This window comes from Watersipora subatra, chromosome 11 (genome assembly GCF_963576615.1).
Source record: "Watersipora subatra chromosome 11, tzWatSuba1.1, whole genome shotgun sequence".
Classification (NCBI taxonomy): domain Eukaryota; kingdom Metazoa; phylum Bryozoa; class Gymnolaemata; order Cheilostomatida; family Watersiporidae; genus Watersipora; species Watersipora subatra.
In genome coordinates, this window is record NC_088718.1 from 32,907,103 (window position 1) to 32,926,940 (window position 19,838).

Genomic DNA, 19,838 nt, shown 5'->3' on the forward strand with positions numbered 1-19,838 from the left:
GTCTTAAGCAATATATTTAAAAAAAGGTTATCCAACAGTCTGCATGCACATAAAAGAATCAGTCATATCGATTCAATTTCTACAGATTGGCAACAGTTTGCATCACGCATGAGATCACGTATTGCTGTACAAGTAGTTGACCAACTCATCTATAGCAAGCCACAGCTAGGTGGTAGTAGTCTCACCTGCATAGCATGAGTTATCAGCGCTATATTCTTAAGGGACGGATGTGCGAGTCGATGTTTAGCTAAAAACGTTCTTCTATTGGTTGTGTTAGCCAAACATACCCGCTGCTTTAATTAAACCACTTAATATGAACCACTTCTTACTTATCGTTTAAAGAGGAACCTGCAAAAAATTTTAGTCGATGCGATCAAAAAGTATCGGTATTTTTCATCAGTTTCGATTGTTTTTGATGTTTGGGGTGGTCTGACAGCTAAGATGCTTCAAAATTATAATCAGAAAAACTTGATTACGGTTGAAATGATCAGATCAAGCGAAAGTGCGATTATGACGTTTATAGTTGCAAGGAGAGTAACAGAACAGAGAAGCGTAACGCTGTAGCTTGAACACAATAGCCGATATCAACTATAGCAACAATAGCAACTATTGACATCATTGTGCATGTGTTTTTTTCTGAGCATTTTAGTTAAGACAAGCAGTAACAGTTCACTTAATCTGAGCGTTTTAATAGTGATAAAGTTTTGTCGATTTAATCTTGAAATATCCTGGCAGTCAGATCACATCGAACATTAAAAACAACGATGATAAAATGATAAAAAATATAGATACTTTCTGATAGAATCTACAGAAGTTTTCTGCAAGTTCGTCTTTAAACTGAAGGCTATTTCAAATGTGTCTGTTCGTCAAACAAATTACCAGAATGGGAGTTTGTAGTTTTCAGTAATTTCCTAAAACGTTAGCAAGTTACTAACTTGCTAACGTTATTTCATAGTTCCTATGAGCTAGCGTTAGCAGGTTAGGTCATTGCTAACTAAACATTTCAGTTAGCAAGTTTTCATTGCTAAATAAACTTGTGAAATGAGAGTGGAAACCAGCATTAGTACAATTGGAAGGGAATGAGGAACACTTGAGAGCTTATGACCAGCGCCTACTCAAACGGGGAATACCCCTGTAAGCTATAGAATGTGACTCACAAGAATGTATATTTTCACATTCTATAAAAAGCAAAGACAAAGAATGGTAAACAACACTTAAGATTGCAGTACAAAAGAAGCAAGAGAAAGGTGGCTGCATTACCAAGTTACGTACTTCATTCAAATCATCAGCAAAACTAGAAAAAAATCTACATACTAGGACAAGAGAACAATGCATTAAAAATACCTCCAACAGTGAAATACTGAGTGCTTTATCGTCCTCGTTGAGACGCAACTCTTAAAGTCGGAGCACAGATAAATGTGACGCGGCCCAACAAGTTTTTTGGGAAAGTCGTAGTCTCAGACAAAAAAATAAGAGCGGTAGAACGATTTTAGATTTAAAGTAATACACAATTTTTCAACTATACTTCGACACAAATGGTAAAAGCAGAGCCGTTATAAACTCCATGGATTAGCCAATCAGAGCAAAACAACAACCCTAGTTGTTGATGCTGGAAATGTTTCAAAACCTGCTACTTGCAATTATGTGTCAGTTATACTCTGTTTTTATGTCTAGAGTTGTCTGCTTTTACCAACTGTACTATTACATTTTCAACATCAAGAAAATATACAATTTACAATGCTTATCACCTGTCACATCCTGCCATGAGGTCTTATTTAAAGATTCACTTACACAAAATTTTAGCAGATTTTATCAGAAGGTATCAGCAGTTTTTTATCACTTGCTATTTTTTCGATATTTGAGGTAATCTGACTGCCAGGATATTTCACGATTAACATTGACAAAACTTGATCACGGGTAAACCGCTCAGATCAAGCGAAAGTGTGATTATGACATCTATAGTCGCTAAAAGACTGACAGGATAGAGACGTGTGAAACTGCCACTGGAATGCTATAGCTGATATCAACTGTAGCAGTGATAGCAACTAGTGATGTCAATTTGGTACGGAATTTTCTTCTGAGCGTTTTAACAACAATCAAGTTTTCTTGATTTTAATCTTGAAACATCCTGGCATCACCTCAAACATTAACAACTATCGCAAATAATAGAAAAGCTTCCATACTTTCCGATAAGATATACTAAAATTCTGTGTGGGTTCCTCTTTAAGCACCTGTCACATCATGTCATGATGTCTTATTTAACAGATCTATACAAATGAGAGTGTCGAGTTGCTGACAATGAAATACAAAAGCATGTTTAGCTAGTGATTAAAAACATTGACTTGAAGGATATAGGCTCAGAGTAAACAGAGGAAAGTAAAGATTATTGAAGGTTAAGAGAAAGGTACCGGAGGTTCAGGGAGCTTTGTTGGCAAAGCGTTAAATAAACAAGGAGTATAACGCAGCCGCAAACAGCAGTAAAAATGACATTGACGTTGAGACAACAAAAGGCAACCACAATGTGCTAAAACAAGCACTTCTTAGATGTCAACATGAACCTTATTTCCGACAATACAACGATCATACCAGTTTGAGCAAATCTTGAATCACTCTGTATTTACATATGAAACTTTCAAAGGCGTTTTCGGACTCTATAGGGGTACAGTAGCAACAAAATATCAAAATATATCTATTATTGAATGGGATATGCCTTGGAGTTACCATCTACATGTATATACGGTGTATGTATGTATAACTTCTCATAGGCATCAGTAGCAAAATTATGTTTTTTATTTTATACCAAAAAGAAAAGCGAGAAGACAGAAATCAACAATTATTGAGTGAATTGGACAAAAGTGTTTTAAAAGTTGGTAAACTAATAGTATTGTGGAAGAGTCAGGATAGTGAATTGTAGACTGTAGTAACAGAAAGTTCATACACTGAAACATACGGTGGTGGATGCAGTAAGTTATTGCAACGGAATAAAAAACAATGTTTGTCATATACGTGTGTTATACATGTTTCTTTCAGCGAAATGTGACCAACACATATTTATTTTATTCAAGAACTGCTAATGGAAAAAACCCCCTATCCCCCATACAGTGGTGTGCGAAATAATGTTGACCTCTATGTTGGAAAACTAAAATTCTCGGTTACAACATTGTTAGTCATAGCAAATTTATTCAATAGCCATAAATTATATATTACATTAATCCTCATTTCAAATATGGAAATCAAACAGACTGTAAAATTATGCTTTTGAATGATTGTGGCGGCTAAACACAGAACATTTCATTTCTTTTAATGTTTGAAGATAAAAGAATTTAGCCTACATAATTTTAAAGCCGTTTATTTACATATTTGAAATCGGGACAAAATGAGGACTAATTTAATATACAATTTATAGCTATTGACTAAATTCACAGCAAGTAAAAATGTTGTAAATGAGAATAATAGTGTTGTATATATAATAGAGTGTATATATATTTTATATAAAAAAAGAATTCTTACATAATTATATAAAGAAATATAAATGTTCAAATATCACAAAGAATCTGCTATCTGCAGCAGTACGAATACCACAAGCAACAACTTCTGTTTAAATTCTCACTATTTATGCTTACATGAAGTACTGTATAGGCAACATACGTATGTACCATCGTAAAATCAAACATCATAAAATGAGTTGATTTTTTTTACCCGTAACGGCTGTGTGAAAATGTTATACTCTTTTTAAAATTACCTTGAAATAGCATATTATTTCATATAACTTCGTTTATGTCTGTTTTTCATTACGTTGCGAGCTTTAATTGTTTCATTAAAAATAATGGGGTGCTAAGTTGCCACCGTTAGTGGTAGGGGGTTCGGTAATGAAAAAGAATGAGCACTGTGATAGATGGATATACATCAACACAAAAACGCTGGCTTTTCTCTCACCAACACTCATCATCAAACTCACATAACTACAGTTTAAACTTGTTACTTCAATTGTGATATTTATATCTTTAAGACTTACTCGCTAAAGAATATTTCTAACCTAAAGACTACTTATATAAAAAGTCGTTACAGGAAGTAAAGCAACTAATAGAAGAATTTTGTTGTACTTCCGGTACTTCAGGGTATATAGCTATCAGAAAACAGCCCTACTTAATAATCTAAGTATAAAGAAGAAAGTAGCATGATGCAGGTTATGTAATGCCAGTCATCATCTTGAAATGATGACAGCAGAGAGAAGACAACTTCACGCATGGGTTGGGAGTAAGGGTTAATGGAGTGTATCATTGACAAGACTAATTCAACCCACAATCTTTTCATGAATTCACAAGTATTAACAGGCATTCAACTATGAAGCGTAGATGGTAGTCATACCCGCAGCTTTAGCCATAGTTATTGAACTGAATCTGAATTGATGTGACAACAGGTTTGCTATTGTTATATTAATAAAGATGAACTTCCACAAAATTTTGTTGATTTGATCAGAAAGTATCGGTATTTTTCTATCGCTTGAGATTGTTGCTGATGTTTGAGGTGATCTGATTGTCAGGATGTTTCAAGAGTAAAATCAACAAAACTTGGTTGCGGTTTAAATGCTCAGATTAAGTGAAAGTGTAATTATGACTTTTATAGTTGCAAAGAGACCGACAGAATAGAGACGCGTAACAATAGCCGATATTGCAATAGCCGATATTAACTATAGCAACAATATCAACTATAGCAATGATAGCAACGATATCAACTATAGCAATGATAACAATTAGTGATGTCATATTCGTACATATTTTTTCTGAGCGTTTCAACCGCGACTAAGTTTTATCAATTTTAACCTTGAAACAACCTGACAGTCGGATCAACTCAAACATAAAAAACAATCGCAAAGATAGAAAAATATCGACGCAGTCTGATGAAATCTACTAAAAGCTTATATAAGATCATTTTCAATACATCTCTAGTGCATCGAGCTGCAATCAGAACTGAGTATTTCAACCTACCCTAGGACACTTATGTATTTGTGTCAGCTAACTTTCGCATTTTCGCGGAGTCATCCTCTCGCGAAAATTTCATGAGCGAAACTATACAATCATAACGAACGAGCGAAAATGCGGAATTAAATAGCTTTGTTCATTGGTAGTCTAAGAAACAAATGGCAGCAAGCGATCAAGTCGCATTATCGATCTCGCCCACACCATTCTACCTGTGGTTCACAATTACAAACTGAAATTGAAACCCCAAATTGAAATTTTTTTTATCGGTGAACTGAACATGATGAATCTAATTATGTTTGTTCCACTGCATTTATTGTGACATCACTATATTTTCGCACTCATCAGAGCTGCGAAATTAAGTTGCAGCGAAATTTTACTCTGTATACTACTCACGAAACTAAATACTAGCAAAATATAGGTGTCCTAGGGTACCCTCTAATAACATTGACTAGCCCTAGAATTTGACCAGCGAGACATGCTTTACACTCGAGACGAGAGACAAACACACCTGGTACAAGGAACACTCGCAGCCACGAAAACCTTACATGACCACTGATAAGTTTTAGGCGAGTCGTGCAAAGTTCAAGATTAGATGAAGATAAGCATTAGTCATTTTCTATCGCAGTAATGTGACGTGATAAACTTTCTATCTCTTCCATTGAACAAAAATATGTTCTTTCAATCATGATTACGGAAGACAACAAGCGTATGGCCATACACCCGAATATGAACAAAGGAGTAGTTTTACAAGATGCAGCCCACTCCTTTGTTCCGGCGCATCCCAATCAGCTGGGTGGCGTACGACTATTACGAAAAATCTTTTCTGATGACAAACTCAGTGGCACCTTCCGATCTAGCCTGCCCCTGATAGGGCCACATGACAAAAATAAGAAAAAGCCAAGTTCCTATAGTTTTACATGTATTTAGCGCTGTTATGCTGTAGCAAACATGGACAACTGAGAATATTTGGCAAGATTGAAATACATGTATCTTTCAGTGCGATGCCTGGAGCGCAGAAATGGTGTGAATCGTCTTTTTATCCTGCCGCTCAGACAAGCTGGAACTTTTTCCAATCTGACAGAAGAATATTATCTTTCTGTTACAGTGTTGATAGTCAACATGCAGAATACTTCACTATCAGTTTAACACTCACACTAAGCACAAGCCATGACAATGTGTTAAACTCTGACTAAGGGCAAAGTCAACAGGCTATACTAGAAATAAACTATACCAAAAACAGGAGCGTAGCTAATTATATAAAATTAGCTAGATTGGTACTGAAGTAAATTATAGCAAATGTATAGCGTTTTAACCGTGAACGAGTTTTGCCTATTTTAATCTTGAAACATCCTAACAGTCATATTACCTCAAACATCCAAAACAATCGCAAATGATAAAAAAATACTCATATTTTTTGACAAAATCTACTAAAATTTTGTGCGAATTCATCTTTCATCTGAATAATATCGACATGCCTCACATGAATACTCACACATAAATTCAAAAGCTGCCTAAATATCTGCCACATTTGTGTTTTTTGCGTTAATGCTACGATCATTGCTAAATCATTCTGGCATCTTTCTCTGTTATACGCTGCCAGGTCCTTCCGGCATCAGCCATCAGTCCACTAAGTTTTTTGTGGCTGACATTTTTTACAGTTTGGTATGCGAGAGCATTGACGTCAATTAATATGAAATGTAGTGGCTATAGAGGTACCTGCATAGACCTCCTTGAGAATTCTAGATATGTCTCGTGACCACAAATCTTTTATATTTGTGGCTTCCTAAAATTTCCAAATATTATATTGTTTTTAGTACAACCCTTATTATTGATCAAGCATCACCATCAGATTCCATAACTTAAACTGCTAAGGCATTCCGGTTGTAAAACATAAAGTGTCTGTTGTGTGCGTCACAAATCAAGTTACAAGCATTTCGTAATTGGAGGAGACCAAAATTGTCTATCGCAGTCTATCTATGTCTGTTGCAGTTGTGTCATCTCTGACTCTCCTCTTTATGCTTTTAAAGCCTGGTTCCCATATCAATTGTGAGACCCCAACCGTAATCTCAACAGCAAAACGCTTGCGACGTTAGGCTTGGCGGGTTCTGTTCACATATAGCTGCATCGCTAATAACCGTATAAAAATGTTCACTCGCCATGCCATTTCGATAATGATGACCTTTACCTGTACAGTGCATTTCGGGAAAGTTTTTGCATGTAGCTCTTCGCGAAATTTGAAAAGCGCTAAACTCTTGTGTTGACTGCCATCAAGTACTGGTGGTACTCGGCGGTACGCGGCGTGTAGGTCCACATTTCACCGCACTTCCTGCGGTGCTGTCGCCGGTGCTTTGCGGCGTATATGGGATCCAGGCTTTAAGATGCTGCCATAAATACATTGTAAATATGCTCACACCCGGCCAGTCTCGCACCAAACTTCCAAACCATAGACATCTTTATTTGAACAAATAGATGTACATGTAATACGTATTTTTGTAAATGTAAGCTGAGCACTATTGAATAATTGTTTTGATGGTAAAAATATTCATGAATTGCAGGGTGGCTGAAACATGGTAATAAATTATTAAAACCAGTACCCTGACAGTCTAGTGTGCTGTGAAAGATCGTCAGGTGAGCTGATAAAGTACAGAGAATAGTTATCTGCAAAATTATTATACGTGAGCGCGGATGGTCGATTAGTGCAGGGGTTAGAATGTCGGTCTACCAAGGGAAATGTCCAGAGTTTGAGGTCCAATTGAAATCAATCTTTTATCGTAACAGACAAACAAACATGACTGTTATTATAGTAAAGTTTAAATAACTTCTGAGTCTGAGTTTGATCTATTTTTGAGAGATACAGACAGATATTTATATTCAATACATTTTTTTAACTTCTCGTTTTCGAAAAGAGAAGGTAATCCCGTAATCTGTCACTGATGTTGCTTTATTTGAGATGGACATTCGGATATTTTAACCATTTTTATGGAAGTTGTTAAAATTTATTTTGCCATTGTGTCATCCAACTCATTAGTCTTGCCGTAAATTTTAAAATTATATTTGAATGAAAAAGTAAATTATTCAATGAGTAAGTACTTCACCACTTCTATTAGGAACTGGCATTAAGCATTGCCATTTCGTTTTTAATAAATTAGGCAACGATATGGGCGTAGATTTTCGATGCAAATTGCTACAATGCTTTCATGTCAACAATCCATGAATGCATTCATTGAGGGCAACTGTCCTTGATGCATTCATTGAGGGCAACTGTCCTTCATGCATTCATTGAAGGCAACTGTCCGTCATGCATTCATCGAGGGCAACTGTCCTTCAAGCATTCATTGAGGGCAACTGTCCTTCATGCATTCATTGAGGGCAACTGTCCTTCATGCATTCATCGAGGGCAACTGTCCTTTAAGCATTCATTGAGGGCAACTGTCCTTCATGCATTCATTGAGGGCAACTGTCCTTCATGCATTCATCGAGGGCAACTGTCCTTCAAGCATTCATTGAGGGCAACTGTCCTTCAAGCATTCATTGAGGGCAACTGTCCTTCATGCATTCATTGAGGGCAACTGTCCTTCATGCATTCATTGAGGGCAACTGTCCTTCATGCATTCATTGAGGGCAATTGTCCTTCATGCATTCATTGAGGGCAACTGTCCTTCATGCATTCATTGAGGGCAACTGTCCTTCATGCATTCATTGAGGGCAACTGTCCTTCATGCATTCATTGAGGGCAACTGTCCTTCATGCATTCGTGAGTTTCTAATCAGATGCGCGTTTAAGAGGTGGTTTCACAGAGAGTAGAGAGAGTTATGACACCAACAGGGGCGGATCTAGGAAAAAAGTGTGTGGTGCAAAATTTGTGTAACATATCTAGAGAAGGAGGGGGTGCGCAAGGCGACCCCCTTACCTGGCCCGCGCCAGCGGAACTTTTTGAATTTTAAGCATATTAGAATGAAGGAGAGGTGTGTTTGAGCCCAAAAAAGTGTAATCATTTATTTGCAGCAAACAACAAGTTTAGAGGTAAAAATTGACATTAGATATGATTAATTAAATTCGTGTTTTATAATGTTCCTTATACTATGTATATCAAGATTACATGTAAACAGAAAGTTAACAAACATTTGTGCAATAAAATAAAATCAAAACAAAATCAATCACAAAACCTCAACAGCCATTTGGTTTGGCTGTGCAGAAATTAGCCATCATTTCTGCAAACTACCATAAAAATGTTTTGTAGTATTAGCTACATAACGATGCTATTATAAAACAGACATATTAGGGCATACTTTTTTGAATTGTTGTTTTGTCGTCGAAAAAAATGATCCAAAGTTCGTTCTTGACCTTTTTTGAGACATTTTGCTTTTAAAATTGCTTGTAGTACTTCTTTCGAAAAAGTTGTGGCTCAATTGGGGATGTTTATTGGGACCACTCTCATTTGTTTATATGCTAAACAAATCAGGTCAATGTTATTAAAACTGGTTCGTTATAACGAGCTCTACTAGGCCGTTTTTGTTCATTTTCTCCCAAAGCAAGTTCTCACTGAAATGAATTGTAATTTACTCAATTCTTGATGGATTTTAAATCTTTTTTTTTTTATAAATTTTTTGCCATGTTTATGGTGGTGCATTTGCACCATATGCACCACAGTAGATCCGCCCCTGACCAACTAATTTTGGTGACGTGGTGAAAGACATATGCCTATGAAGGTTGGGAGAAACCAACCAAAACTTGTGGACACAAACAGACAATGACAATGTAAGATTCATTATATAGATAATGATATGTTTGACACGGGTTATCAACAGCACTGGTGCTAAATTCAACTTATCGTCGTTTGTTTTGAAAAAAGCGGAATCGCCCCCACATCTCATTGTCCGCCTCTGTTTTTAAAGGTTACCAAAGGTGACTTTTCTAATTGCAAGAATTTTCTACTAGTTAATAGAAATATGCCTATTCATTTTCCAACCTACGCAATTCTACCTGAGACATTGTGAAAAGAACATTCGATATAACCAATCATGCAATCCATGTGAATAAATCCCGTGTCATTGTGTGTACGCAGATTAACAGACGCATGCACAATGACAGAGTAGATCTATTAATAGAAATACATGCGCTAGAGCATTTCTAGTAAACTGTTGGTTTGAAACACCAGCTCATATTGTATTTTGCTAAATGTATATCTGGCCTTTCAGGTTCATAGTTTTTCTATACGATCAAAAAGCTTAAAGAGGCTGTCTGTCTGTAACCTTGCAAGTAATAAATCGTCTCGCCCTATATAATCTGATTAGCGGTTGAAAAGGAAAATGATTGTAAAATTAAAAACACAATATGGCAGCTATTTAGGCAGCTTTTGAATATATGTGTGAGTACTCATGTGAGGCATGCCGATATTATTTAGATGAAAGATGAATTTGAACCAGATTTTAGTAGATTTTGTAAAAATGTATCAGTATTTTTCTATCACTTGCGATTGTTTTGGATGTTTGAGGTGATCTGACTGCCAGGATATACCAAGATTAAAATGGACAAACGTGATCCCAGTGAAAACGTTTCTGCCGAACAATAAAACTATAGACCGTTACCAATAAATACATGATTTTAAATATTTGCTCTGAGAGTAGATGATAGAACAAAGATAGCCACAAGCATCTCTATACCTTCTATATTGTTATGTATTCTATATTTGTATACAAATTAAAAGTCCAAAGCTTATTTTTCTCACATAGTTAACCACTTATGTTTTTTCAACCAGTCAACCAACTGACAGATTACCAACTGTTGTTAATTCATTTTAATATTTCACCAAAGTGACCCATTTTGAACATCACTGCTCAAAGTTGAAAACTATTATGCTAATGTGTCAATAGATATCACATAGGCATATAAAACTGAGCCCATTTTATGTATATAATATATTGATTAACACCGAATTGTGTCTGAGGAATATTGGCTTTATCACCATGAACCATGTGTAGTGCGTATCAGCTCAATTCATGCCCAACCTGTATAAGCTCAAGCAGAATCGTATTTGACGCATTTAGGCTAGCACTAGTAGTTGGTCTGGAAACACCGGCGTTGCAAAAAAATTTACATTGTGAATATGTCACTGATTCGACTGGTTATTATGTCAGCAACGATAATTCAAAATTATCCTGGTATCCATCTTCAACTATGAAAAACAGACTTATATCCTTTACTAGAGGAATGCCCGGCGTTTCCTGGGTAATAAAAGCCTTTGCACAGAAAATTTATTTTTATTTAACATATACCAACAGTTACCATTCTAACCTTCAAACGTTGTCCTTTTTGCCGCATGCTTTTGCATCTCAATGAGATGTCACAAAATCGTCAATATATCATGAAACAATTTAAATTTTTTGTTCATGTTTTAAATAGATAAGATGTTGTATTATGCAATACTAAAATTTGAGAATGTTTAAAAAACTTGGAAAGAATCAACAAATTTCTATGCAAGTTTCTCATCATAAAATTTTTTAACCATATGAACCAGGACAGCTTTGACATGTGAATCGAGACGGAAGACAAATTAAATTCATATGTAGAAGTTTGAGTGCAAGTATTTCAGATGACTACCCAACTATTATAAAGGGTGAACTCTGACCCACTAAGTACTGACCCACTAAGTACTGACCCACTAAGTACTGACCCACTAAGTACGCCCTAGAAAATATCATAAAAATAACTGTCCTGCAATAAGGTACATGACCAGTATTTGTCTACGTCTGTCCATAATCTTGGAGTTATCCTCCACATACCAGTTTCAGTGATGCAACTGACACGGTGATTACTCTATTGATGACCTTCAAACGGATCTAATAAAAACTGTTAGCAAATACTGAACATGTTTGTTATAAACAGGTGGTCGGTTATCATAGCCTAAAACATCAGGGTTCTCAGGCTATGGCTTTTAACGATGCTGATGCATACCCGCACTAAAGTGATATATGCCATGATTCTTCTATAAATATCGAGTGAAATCCAAAGGTCTCGCATACTCCTGACATGTAAGGAATTCATTTTAAAAAAATCTCACAACTTTCATTTTAAAGAAACCCCTAAAAATCCAAATCATACAAATATAAACATGATGAGAAACCAAGAATTCCAAATATTGACGATAACCATGAAAGCTAATGGTTGGCTCCATAACCTAACACAGGCATCGATACAACAATGACCTAGTCGCCTAGACTATACCAGAGACAGACATACAAACTTACTCGCTTGGTAGATGTATGTTAACATTGAAGAAGGAGTCTGTGGCACTGCGTACTTCCTCATACCTACAACAGTAATGATTATATACAGAATTGGAGAATATAGCTTTCATGGACAAGACGATTGTGTGGGAAAAAGAAATATGTTAACTGGACAAAGAACCCTGAAGACTGTCAAAACAAAAATGTGAACTACCCTGGGACACTTACATTTTGCTAGTATTTAGTTTCGTGAGTAGCATACGGAGTAAAATTTCTCTGCAACTTAATTTCGCAGCTCTGATGCGTGCGAAAATATAGAGATGTGAAAATAAATGCAGTGGAACAAACATAATTAGATTCCTCAGGTTCAGTTCACCAGTAAGAAAATTTTTTTCAATTTGGGACTAGTTTGTATTTGTGAACCGCAGGTAGAAATGTATGCGTGAGATCGATAATGAAATTTGATTGTTGCTGCCATTTGTTTCTTGGACTATCAATGAACAAAGCTATTTAATTCCGCGTTTTCGCTCGTTCGTTATGGTAGTATAGTTTTGCGCATGAAATTTTCACGAGAGGATGACTCCGCGAAAACGTGAAAGTTAGATGACGTTAATACATAAGTGTCCTAGGGTATATTTTTTTCATTGTTTAGAAAAAATGTAACCTCGACTATTAACAAATATTATGGATAAGTAGTCAGACCTACTGCTAACAGCACTCTACACTCTGAAAGGTGCGGAGTGTTATAAATAGTATAAATATTACATATTATATAAACCATTATGAGACATTACGCGTTTCACATTATAAATGTTTTTCTCTGGTAACTCCAGAGAGAAATATCAACCTGGGAAAAGATAAGTAACTTTAACTTATTCCAACACTCAAGTTTATATATATATTATATGTACAAATAAATATATATATATATTTAAATATATATATATAAAATTTTAATTTTAAATATTTATATTCACGAAATTTTATTAATTTATTATGGTTGAATAAAAATTTTAACAAATATTTGATGTTTTGATTGCTTATAATAGAAATAATCAAAGTGTTGACACGAATGCCTTTATTTTACCGAATTCATAGCATTATTACATATTAATAAATTCAAATATATTATTGCAACTGCAACATGTAATATTATCTGTGTAACTGAACTGCTATTTTTGACTTAGCAACAACAAAATTGATCGCAAATTATAAAAAATCTGAGACAAAAAAACAGGCACTGGTAGAATCCTTGTATTTTCATTGGTCAATGAGGCAATTTTAGCAACTTGTATCTGAAGCAATATGAGATATCTATTGCTAGAAAGTTGAACATGTAGACTAACGTAAGAAAACTGTCTCCTGTTAGCACTAAATCACATACTGAATAAAATATACAGTGAAACTCGGATAACTCAAACTTCAAGGGACCGAGCAAAAGTGTTCCGAGTTATTAGAGCGTTCAAGTTATCAGGACAGTCATAAGTGCACGTATTTATCAGTAGATACATGTACATATACAAACTATATATAAATCAAAAACATAGATTGCTTGTTGCAAGTTAAAGGGTCTCTCGTGTAAAGTTTTAAATATTTTTAATCAGAAAGTATAGACATTTTTCTATCACTTGAGATTTGTTTGTTGTTTTAGGTGATGTGACTGCCAGGACGTTCTCAGATTAAAATTGGCAAAACTTGATCGCGGTTAAAACGCTCAGAAAAAATACATAACCTACGTATTTTTCTACCGAGCGTTTTAACCAAGATCAATTTTGCAGTAAGTCAGTTATTACAAAACTGCTTTACTATTAAAAACCCATTATCAATTTTGCCGATTTTACTTTAAATTTATCCAAATTTTACCTCGCTTTTCTTGCTTTCTGAGGGGTATCGCTAAGCAGATGTTTGGTAAAATTTGATTTTTGCAAACCTTTAGAAAAGTCGTTAATGAAAATATTTTGCCGATGTTGGTAATAACGAGGCCTAAGAACTACTAAAAGTCGATGTTTATCTCTATGGCTTGGAATAAAGTGATATTCTAAAGCGATAGTAACAACCGTCTCGGTAGCCGTTTGGCAAAAAACTGTTCGAGTTAACGGAGTTTCGGTCGAGTTATCTAAAGCCATTTATCATTGCGTGAGGACGGACCAAACAAATACGTTGAGTTAACCGTGTTTTCGAGTTATTCGAGGGCGAGTTATCCGAGTTTCACTGTAGTTGTACCAAGTACATACAGGTCAAGGTAAAAGCTCAAAATTATGCCCAAAGCATTTGCTCTATTGCTAAAAAATTGAACATTTAGGCTGACAAAAAGCACATAATCAACACTGCTAACTTTCAACTAGTTTTTCTCAAATTCCATTTTTGGTTATAACCCGCACTTGCTTGTTTCTCAACTGTCGCTACCAAAATAATTTTTCAACTGGGACATAATAAAATATTTGGTAGAACCTAATATTTGAAAAGGGCGCATAGAAACTTTGGAACCTATGTCTTATGGTCTATAAAAAATATATTGGTACCAAATTAGTCAGCATAAAATTTTACATTACCTAATGCTATAAAAAAGGCAAAAATGTGTTGCAGAATGAGCTCAGATACTTTCCACCTTTTCTGCTACTACTATGGGTAACAAGTTCAACAAGTTCCAAGTAGGTCGAGTTATCAATATTACTACAGCTTACGGATATTATTATTACAGCTAAACATAACAACTCTCAGTGGCACTGGTGTTCAATAGATAATCATGGAAGACCTTTAATCTACAATTAGTGAAGCCGTTCGACACAACCATAGAAGAAACTGCGAAGAAAATATTGCGATGAAAAATGAAGCTTGTGCGAAGTGACACTAAAGGCTGGTTCACACTATATCGTCATTAGTCAGCATTTTCCTTCCGGCGTCCATCATCGATTATGTGAACCATAAACCGATGGCATCGACGAAGCATCGCGGGCACGTCGGGAAAGTTTGCTGCTATCAAACTTTCCCGATACTTTCCTGAGCATCGACGATCGCCTTTCAAATGCGAACCATTTTTGGCGATGGTAATTCACGGTCGAGGATAGCGTGATTTATTCATATCCATTTATGATAGTCGCTGCGAGACTCGTTTTTGATTCCAGTCCGCGAAGACAAAGAAGCTTCCTCGCGAAAATTTAAAAAGAGAAATGCAAATAATACGTAACAGAGTATTTCCTGATGCAAATACGGATGGGTTTGTGATAGTGTGAACATCCTTATCATCGACGATCACCCAAGTATTGTGACATCAACGCCGAGATATGGCGATATAGTATAAACCAGCCTTTAGCTGGGTGGGCTACAAACATATTTTCTGTTGGCTCAATGCAGACAGATAATTGTTTCATTGCAGGACAGGCGCAGTAGGCTAATTCACTACCCACTAATCATAATCATTTTGTACAAGGCCAACTAAAGCTGCACCGCGGCTTTTGGCCATACGCAAATGCTACCATCTGCAATGAGTTGAAAACATTAATTTGTGAAAAAAGTAAATGAATGTCATTTTAAATTTTAATTAGTTAAAAAGCCCCTTCTTCACAGCTCAATTTGACACCATATGTACTCGCCTCGCTATGGTTCATTGTCAGTGAGATGAGCCACATACAAAACATATGTGACTTAGAGATTTAGTGGCATAAGTCTCAATGAGAACTGTAACTGGACTGGTGTAGAATGACATGGAAACGTGACTGAACCCGAAGAAGTGTTGCAAGATGTGCAACTAGATATAAAAGTGTGACAGGAGTAGAGATGTCCTGAGCAGACTCAGCTATGCAACCTATTGATTGTGTGAATGACGTAGAATAAGGGTACCAGGAGTCATCAACTGTTTACTCAAAACAAATTTAAGATCACATTCCGATTTCTTATAAGTATTCTGGAGGGGTATGCAACAACTAAGTGTAAAACAATATCTACCATGGAATGGGTACTCGATAAGAATTTGTTTACAAGGCAGAGAGTCCTCAAGTTATGGCGGTCCTAATTTGAGGTTAAGAATGAGCGACATGAAAATATAAAATTGATATCTTAAGTGTGATTTTGTCCAACGTCATTGCGTGGAACGTGAAGGAATGAAGATTCCAACGACATTGTGTCCAATGTCACATGCGAGGGATGAAGATGATTTGTTGTGATTGAGTCACTCAGCTTCAGCGATACACCATTTTGGTTGTGTACACTATCTTATTAAATTCACTTCAATTCATCATAAAAAACGGTTTTCTCTTTTTCTAAAAAAAACTTTTTTATATTTGTTACATTTATTACGGTACAATACTTTACTGTCCAGTATATATAGATTAACTTATTTATGGCATTCCGACTTCCACTAAAATTTGGATTACACTGTGTCTTAAGAAGAGAACAATGTTGTAAGTCGAGGCGACCCCTGCATTCGTCCAAGTATCCATCAACTCGGACTTATCTTCACAATAATGTTTCTAGCATACTACGACAAACACAGTAATTACCCCATCGAAATTACCCCATGAACAAACAAAAATTTTTTTTTCAACCTGAACTGATGCTGTTTGTTACCAAGTATTCCATTTTTGATTTCCACTTCTTCTCAGCCAACAGACCCTTCGTGACTTGGTTATTGTATACCATCGTGTACCTCGACCAAGATAACTACATGTATGAGGAACATTCGATTGGAATACAAATGCCTTATGCGTACTCAATTGCATACCCACAACGCATAGAGAACCTGAAAGCGTCCAAGTTACTTACAGAACTGTCAATTCATTGCAATCTTTACTATAATAAGATCGGTGTCCGCCTGAAACCACGCTAAGAGCGTTAGGAGACAAAATTGCACCGCATGCAATCGAACCCAGATATTACGATCATAAGCCAATCGAGCTGCCATCTGTGCTACTCAACCATCTTTCCACATCAAAGAATAATTATGCGCATAGGTATTACACCTGATGATCTCTCACAGCACACGAGACTGCCAATGTACTAGCTTGTTATAATGTAAATATAAACATCTATTTAATGGACACCTGAGCACATGCGCACTGTGTTTCCATGCTGTTCTTATTCCTCTCAGAGTATCATTCAATTTTTTAATTATTTTTAATATAAATAAACTTCATTTTAAACAGAAATTTTTTCAAAATTCGATGCATGGAAATGCAGCAATTTGATCATTTAAGTTCAATAAAAAATTACTCAAAAATTAAAAATGATAATCTATGAAGATTAGAACTGTTATGGCAATATCTGCATTGTATTCAAACGTTTAAATACAAACCAGATATGTGAGCAACCCCTCCAAAAGCGACTTTGATGTCTGTTTAACGATGGATTTACACAAAATTTTCGTAGAATTTATCAGAAAGTAACATATTTTTCCATCATTTGCGATTTTATACATGAGGTGATCTGACTGCCAGGATACTCCAAGATTAAAATTGGCAAAACCATGCACAAAAATGACGACACTAGCTGTTCTCGTTGCAATATTTGATATCAGATCTTGTGTTGCAATATTTGATATCAGCTATTTCATTCAAGTTGCAGCTTTACTCGTCTCTATTCTCTTTCTGTCTGATCTCTTTACAACTATAAATGTCATCATAGCGCACTTTCATTTGTTTTGGGTGTTTGAACTGCGATCAAGTTTAGATGATTTTAACCTTGAAACATCCTGGCCATCAGATCACCTCAAACATCAAAAGCAATCTCAAATGATAGAAAAATGTTGATACTTTCTGATAAAATCTACTAAAATTTTGCGTAAGTTATCTTTAAGGTATTATTAATATTGAACTGAACAGCCAAATCATGGGAATTTTCTAAGCGAAGTTAAAGACATGTGAAAAGTTGCACCACGGAGAATCATAAAAACTTAAAGGTTGACTTGCAACAAAATTCACATTACAGTTATTTGATATCAAAAGATTCACCATGTCTTACTCTGTTGTGTTGTAGGTGCAAAATATGTGGAAAGGTGATTACAAGCTCTTAAAAGCTTAAAAACAAACAGAAAATTGCAACCACACGAGACCGCCGTAGTTTGGATTCTCTTTCCAAAACGGCTCAAATGTGAAGTAGTTGTGAGAGATGGTTTCTGTTTACACTTTCATGCATCCTTATTCGTCAAAATATTTTCAAAAATATACTTCACGCATTCAATAAAACCAGGTCTATTGTTCTTACGCGTCTGTTCTATCGTCATCGTAATGCTGTCACTTTTAGCAGTGATATCTTATAACTTACCGTAAAAATTTGTTTAATTTTTTAGCCTTAGCTTGAAAGAGTACATATCATTGTCTGATAATCATGACAAGCCTGTTGGTCACCTGTGATAATCGAAAAATGCTGCAGAAATTAATCACGAAGTATTGGGTCACATGATCAGAGAACGACTAGAATATTAGACCAAGCCGAAACAAAACTGTAAATTAGCGAGCATCTATATCTGATGTGGGGTCTTCGGTAAAACCCGAAGTGTTTGTCATAAACTAGTGCTATGAGAAGTTTTATATTGAGCCTTTTATTGGCCTTTCAATTCACGTGAGAACATCACGTGAAAAAACAATAACCAAATGTAATGAGTACGTTAGAGAAATAAACTGATTCCAATCTATGACGGCTTTTCGTTTTTGAGGTTTTAAAAGCTTGTAATCGCATTTCCACATTATTTGCACTTACAACACAGCAGAGTAAGACATGGTGAATCTTTTGATACCAAAGAACTGTAATGTGAATTTTGTTGCAGGTCAAAATTTAAGAGTAGTGTTACACAAACAATGGCTCCGTGATGTTGTCTGTACATGTCTGAGTACAGTGGCAAGAGAACCTCAGTGATCAAAGATAACACGAGCCCAGTTGCAGGGAGCAATTTAAGATTGGATGCCATCCCTGTCACCCTTTGGTATTTTTGAAACTTGAGCCCAAACCCGTTGCTTGCAGGTCAAAAGTTCTAGGCCACTGATTCTCTATGTCATACGTTTGTAACTCGCCCTTTAAACTGTTGAAATATCTCAAGTCACATTTAAACATATGACACAACCATGATAGTGATGCAGTAACGTCTCATGGTGTATCATATAGCAAGCCTCATTAGGTTCACACTATATCGCCATATGACGGCATTTTCCTTTCGGCGCTCATCGTCGATTATGTGAACAGTAAACCAATAGCACCGACGAAGCAATGCGGACACGTCGAGAAAGTTTGCGGCTGTCAAACTTTCCCGATATCTCGCCGAGTGTCGACGACTGCCTGACAATGTGAACCATTTCAGCAATAGTAATTCGCGGTCGCTGATGGTGTGAATTATTTATTTCCATTTACGATAGTTGCTGCGGGACTAGTATTTGATTTCAGTCATGCGAAAAAGAAGTTTCTTCGAGAAAACTTAAAAAGAAAAAGGAGAACACTGCATCACGGAGTATTTGCTGATGCAAAGGCGGATGGGTTTGTGATAGTGTGAACATCGTTATCATCGACTATCACTGAAGTGTTGTGGAATCAACTCCGAGATACGGCGGGACATAGTGTGAACCAGCCTTTATGAGGCAGAGAAGTGACAAATAGACTCCCTATAGAAATCACACGCAAATTAATCAGATGTTGGGTCCAGATC

General features: G+C 36.0%; 1 protein-coding gene across 1 annotated transcript in view; it reads right to left on the reverse strand.

Annotated features, from left to right (window-relative positions):
* The window catches only part of LOC137408223 (actin-related protein 6-like), a 67,854-nt gene that overhangs the window by 9,808 nt on the left and 38,208 nt on the right, over positions 1 to 19,838 (reverse strand). The window contains exon 11 of the mRNA XM_068094645.1: positions 12,230 to 12,292. Within this exon, the coding sequence (XP_067950746.1) occupies positions 12,230 to 12,292 (63 nt within the window). The remainder of the gene's footprint in view (positions 1 to 12,229; positions 12,293 to 19,838) is intronic.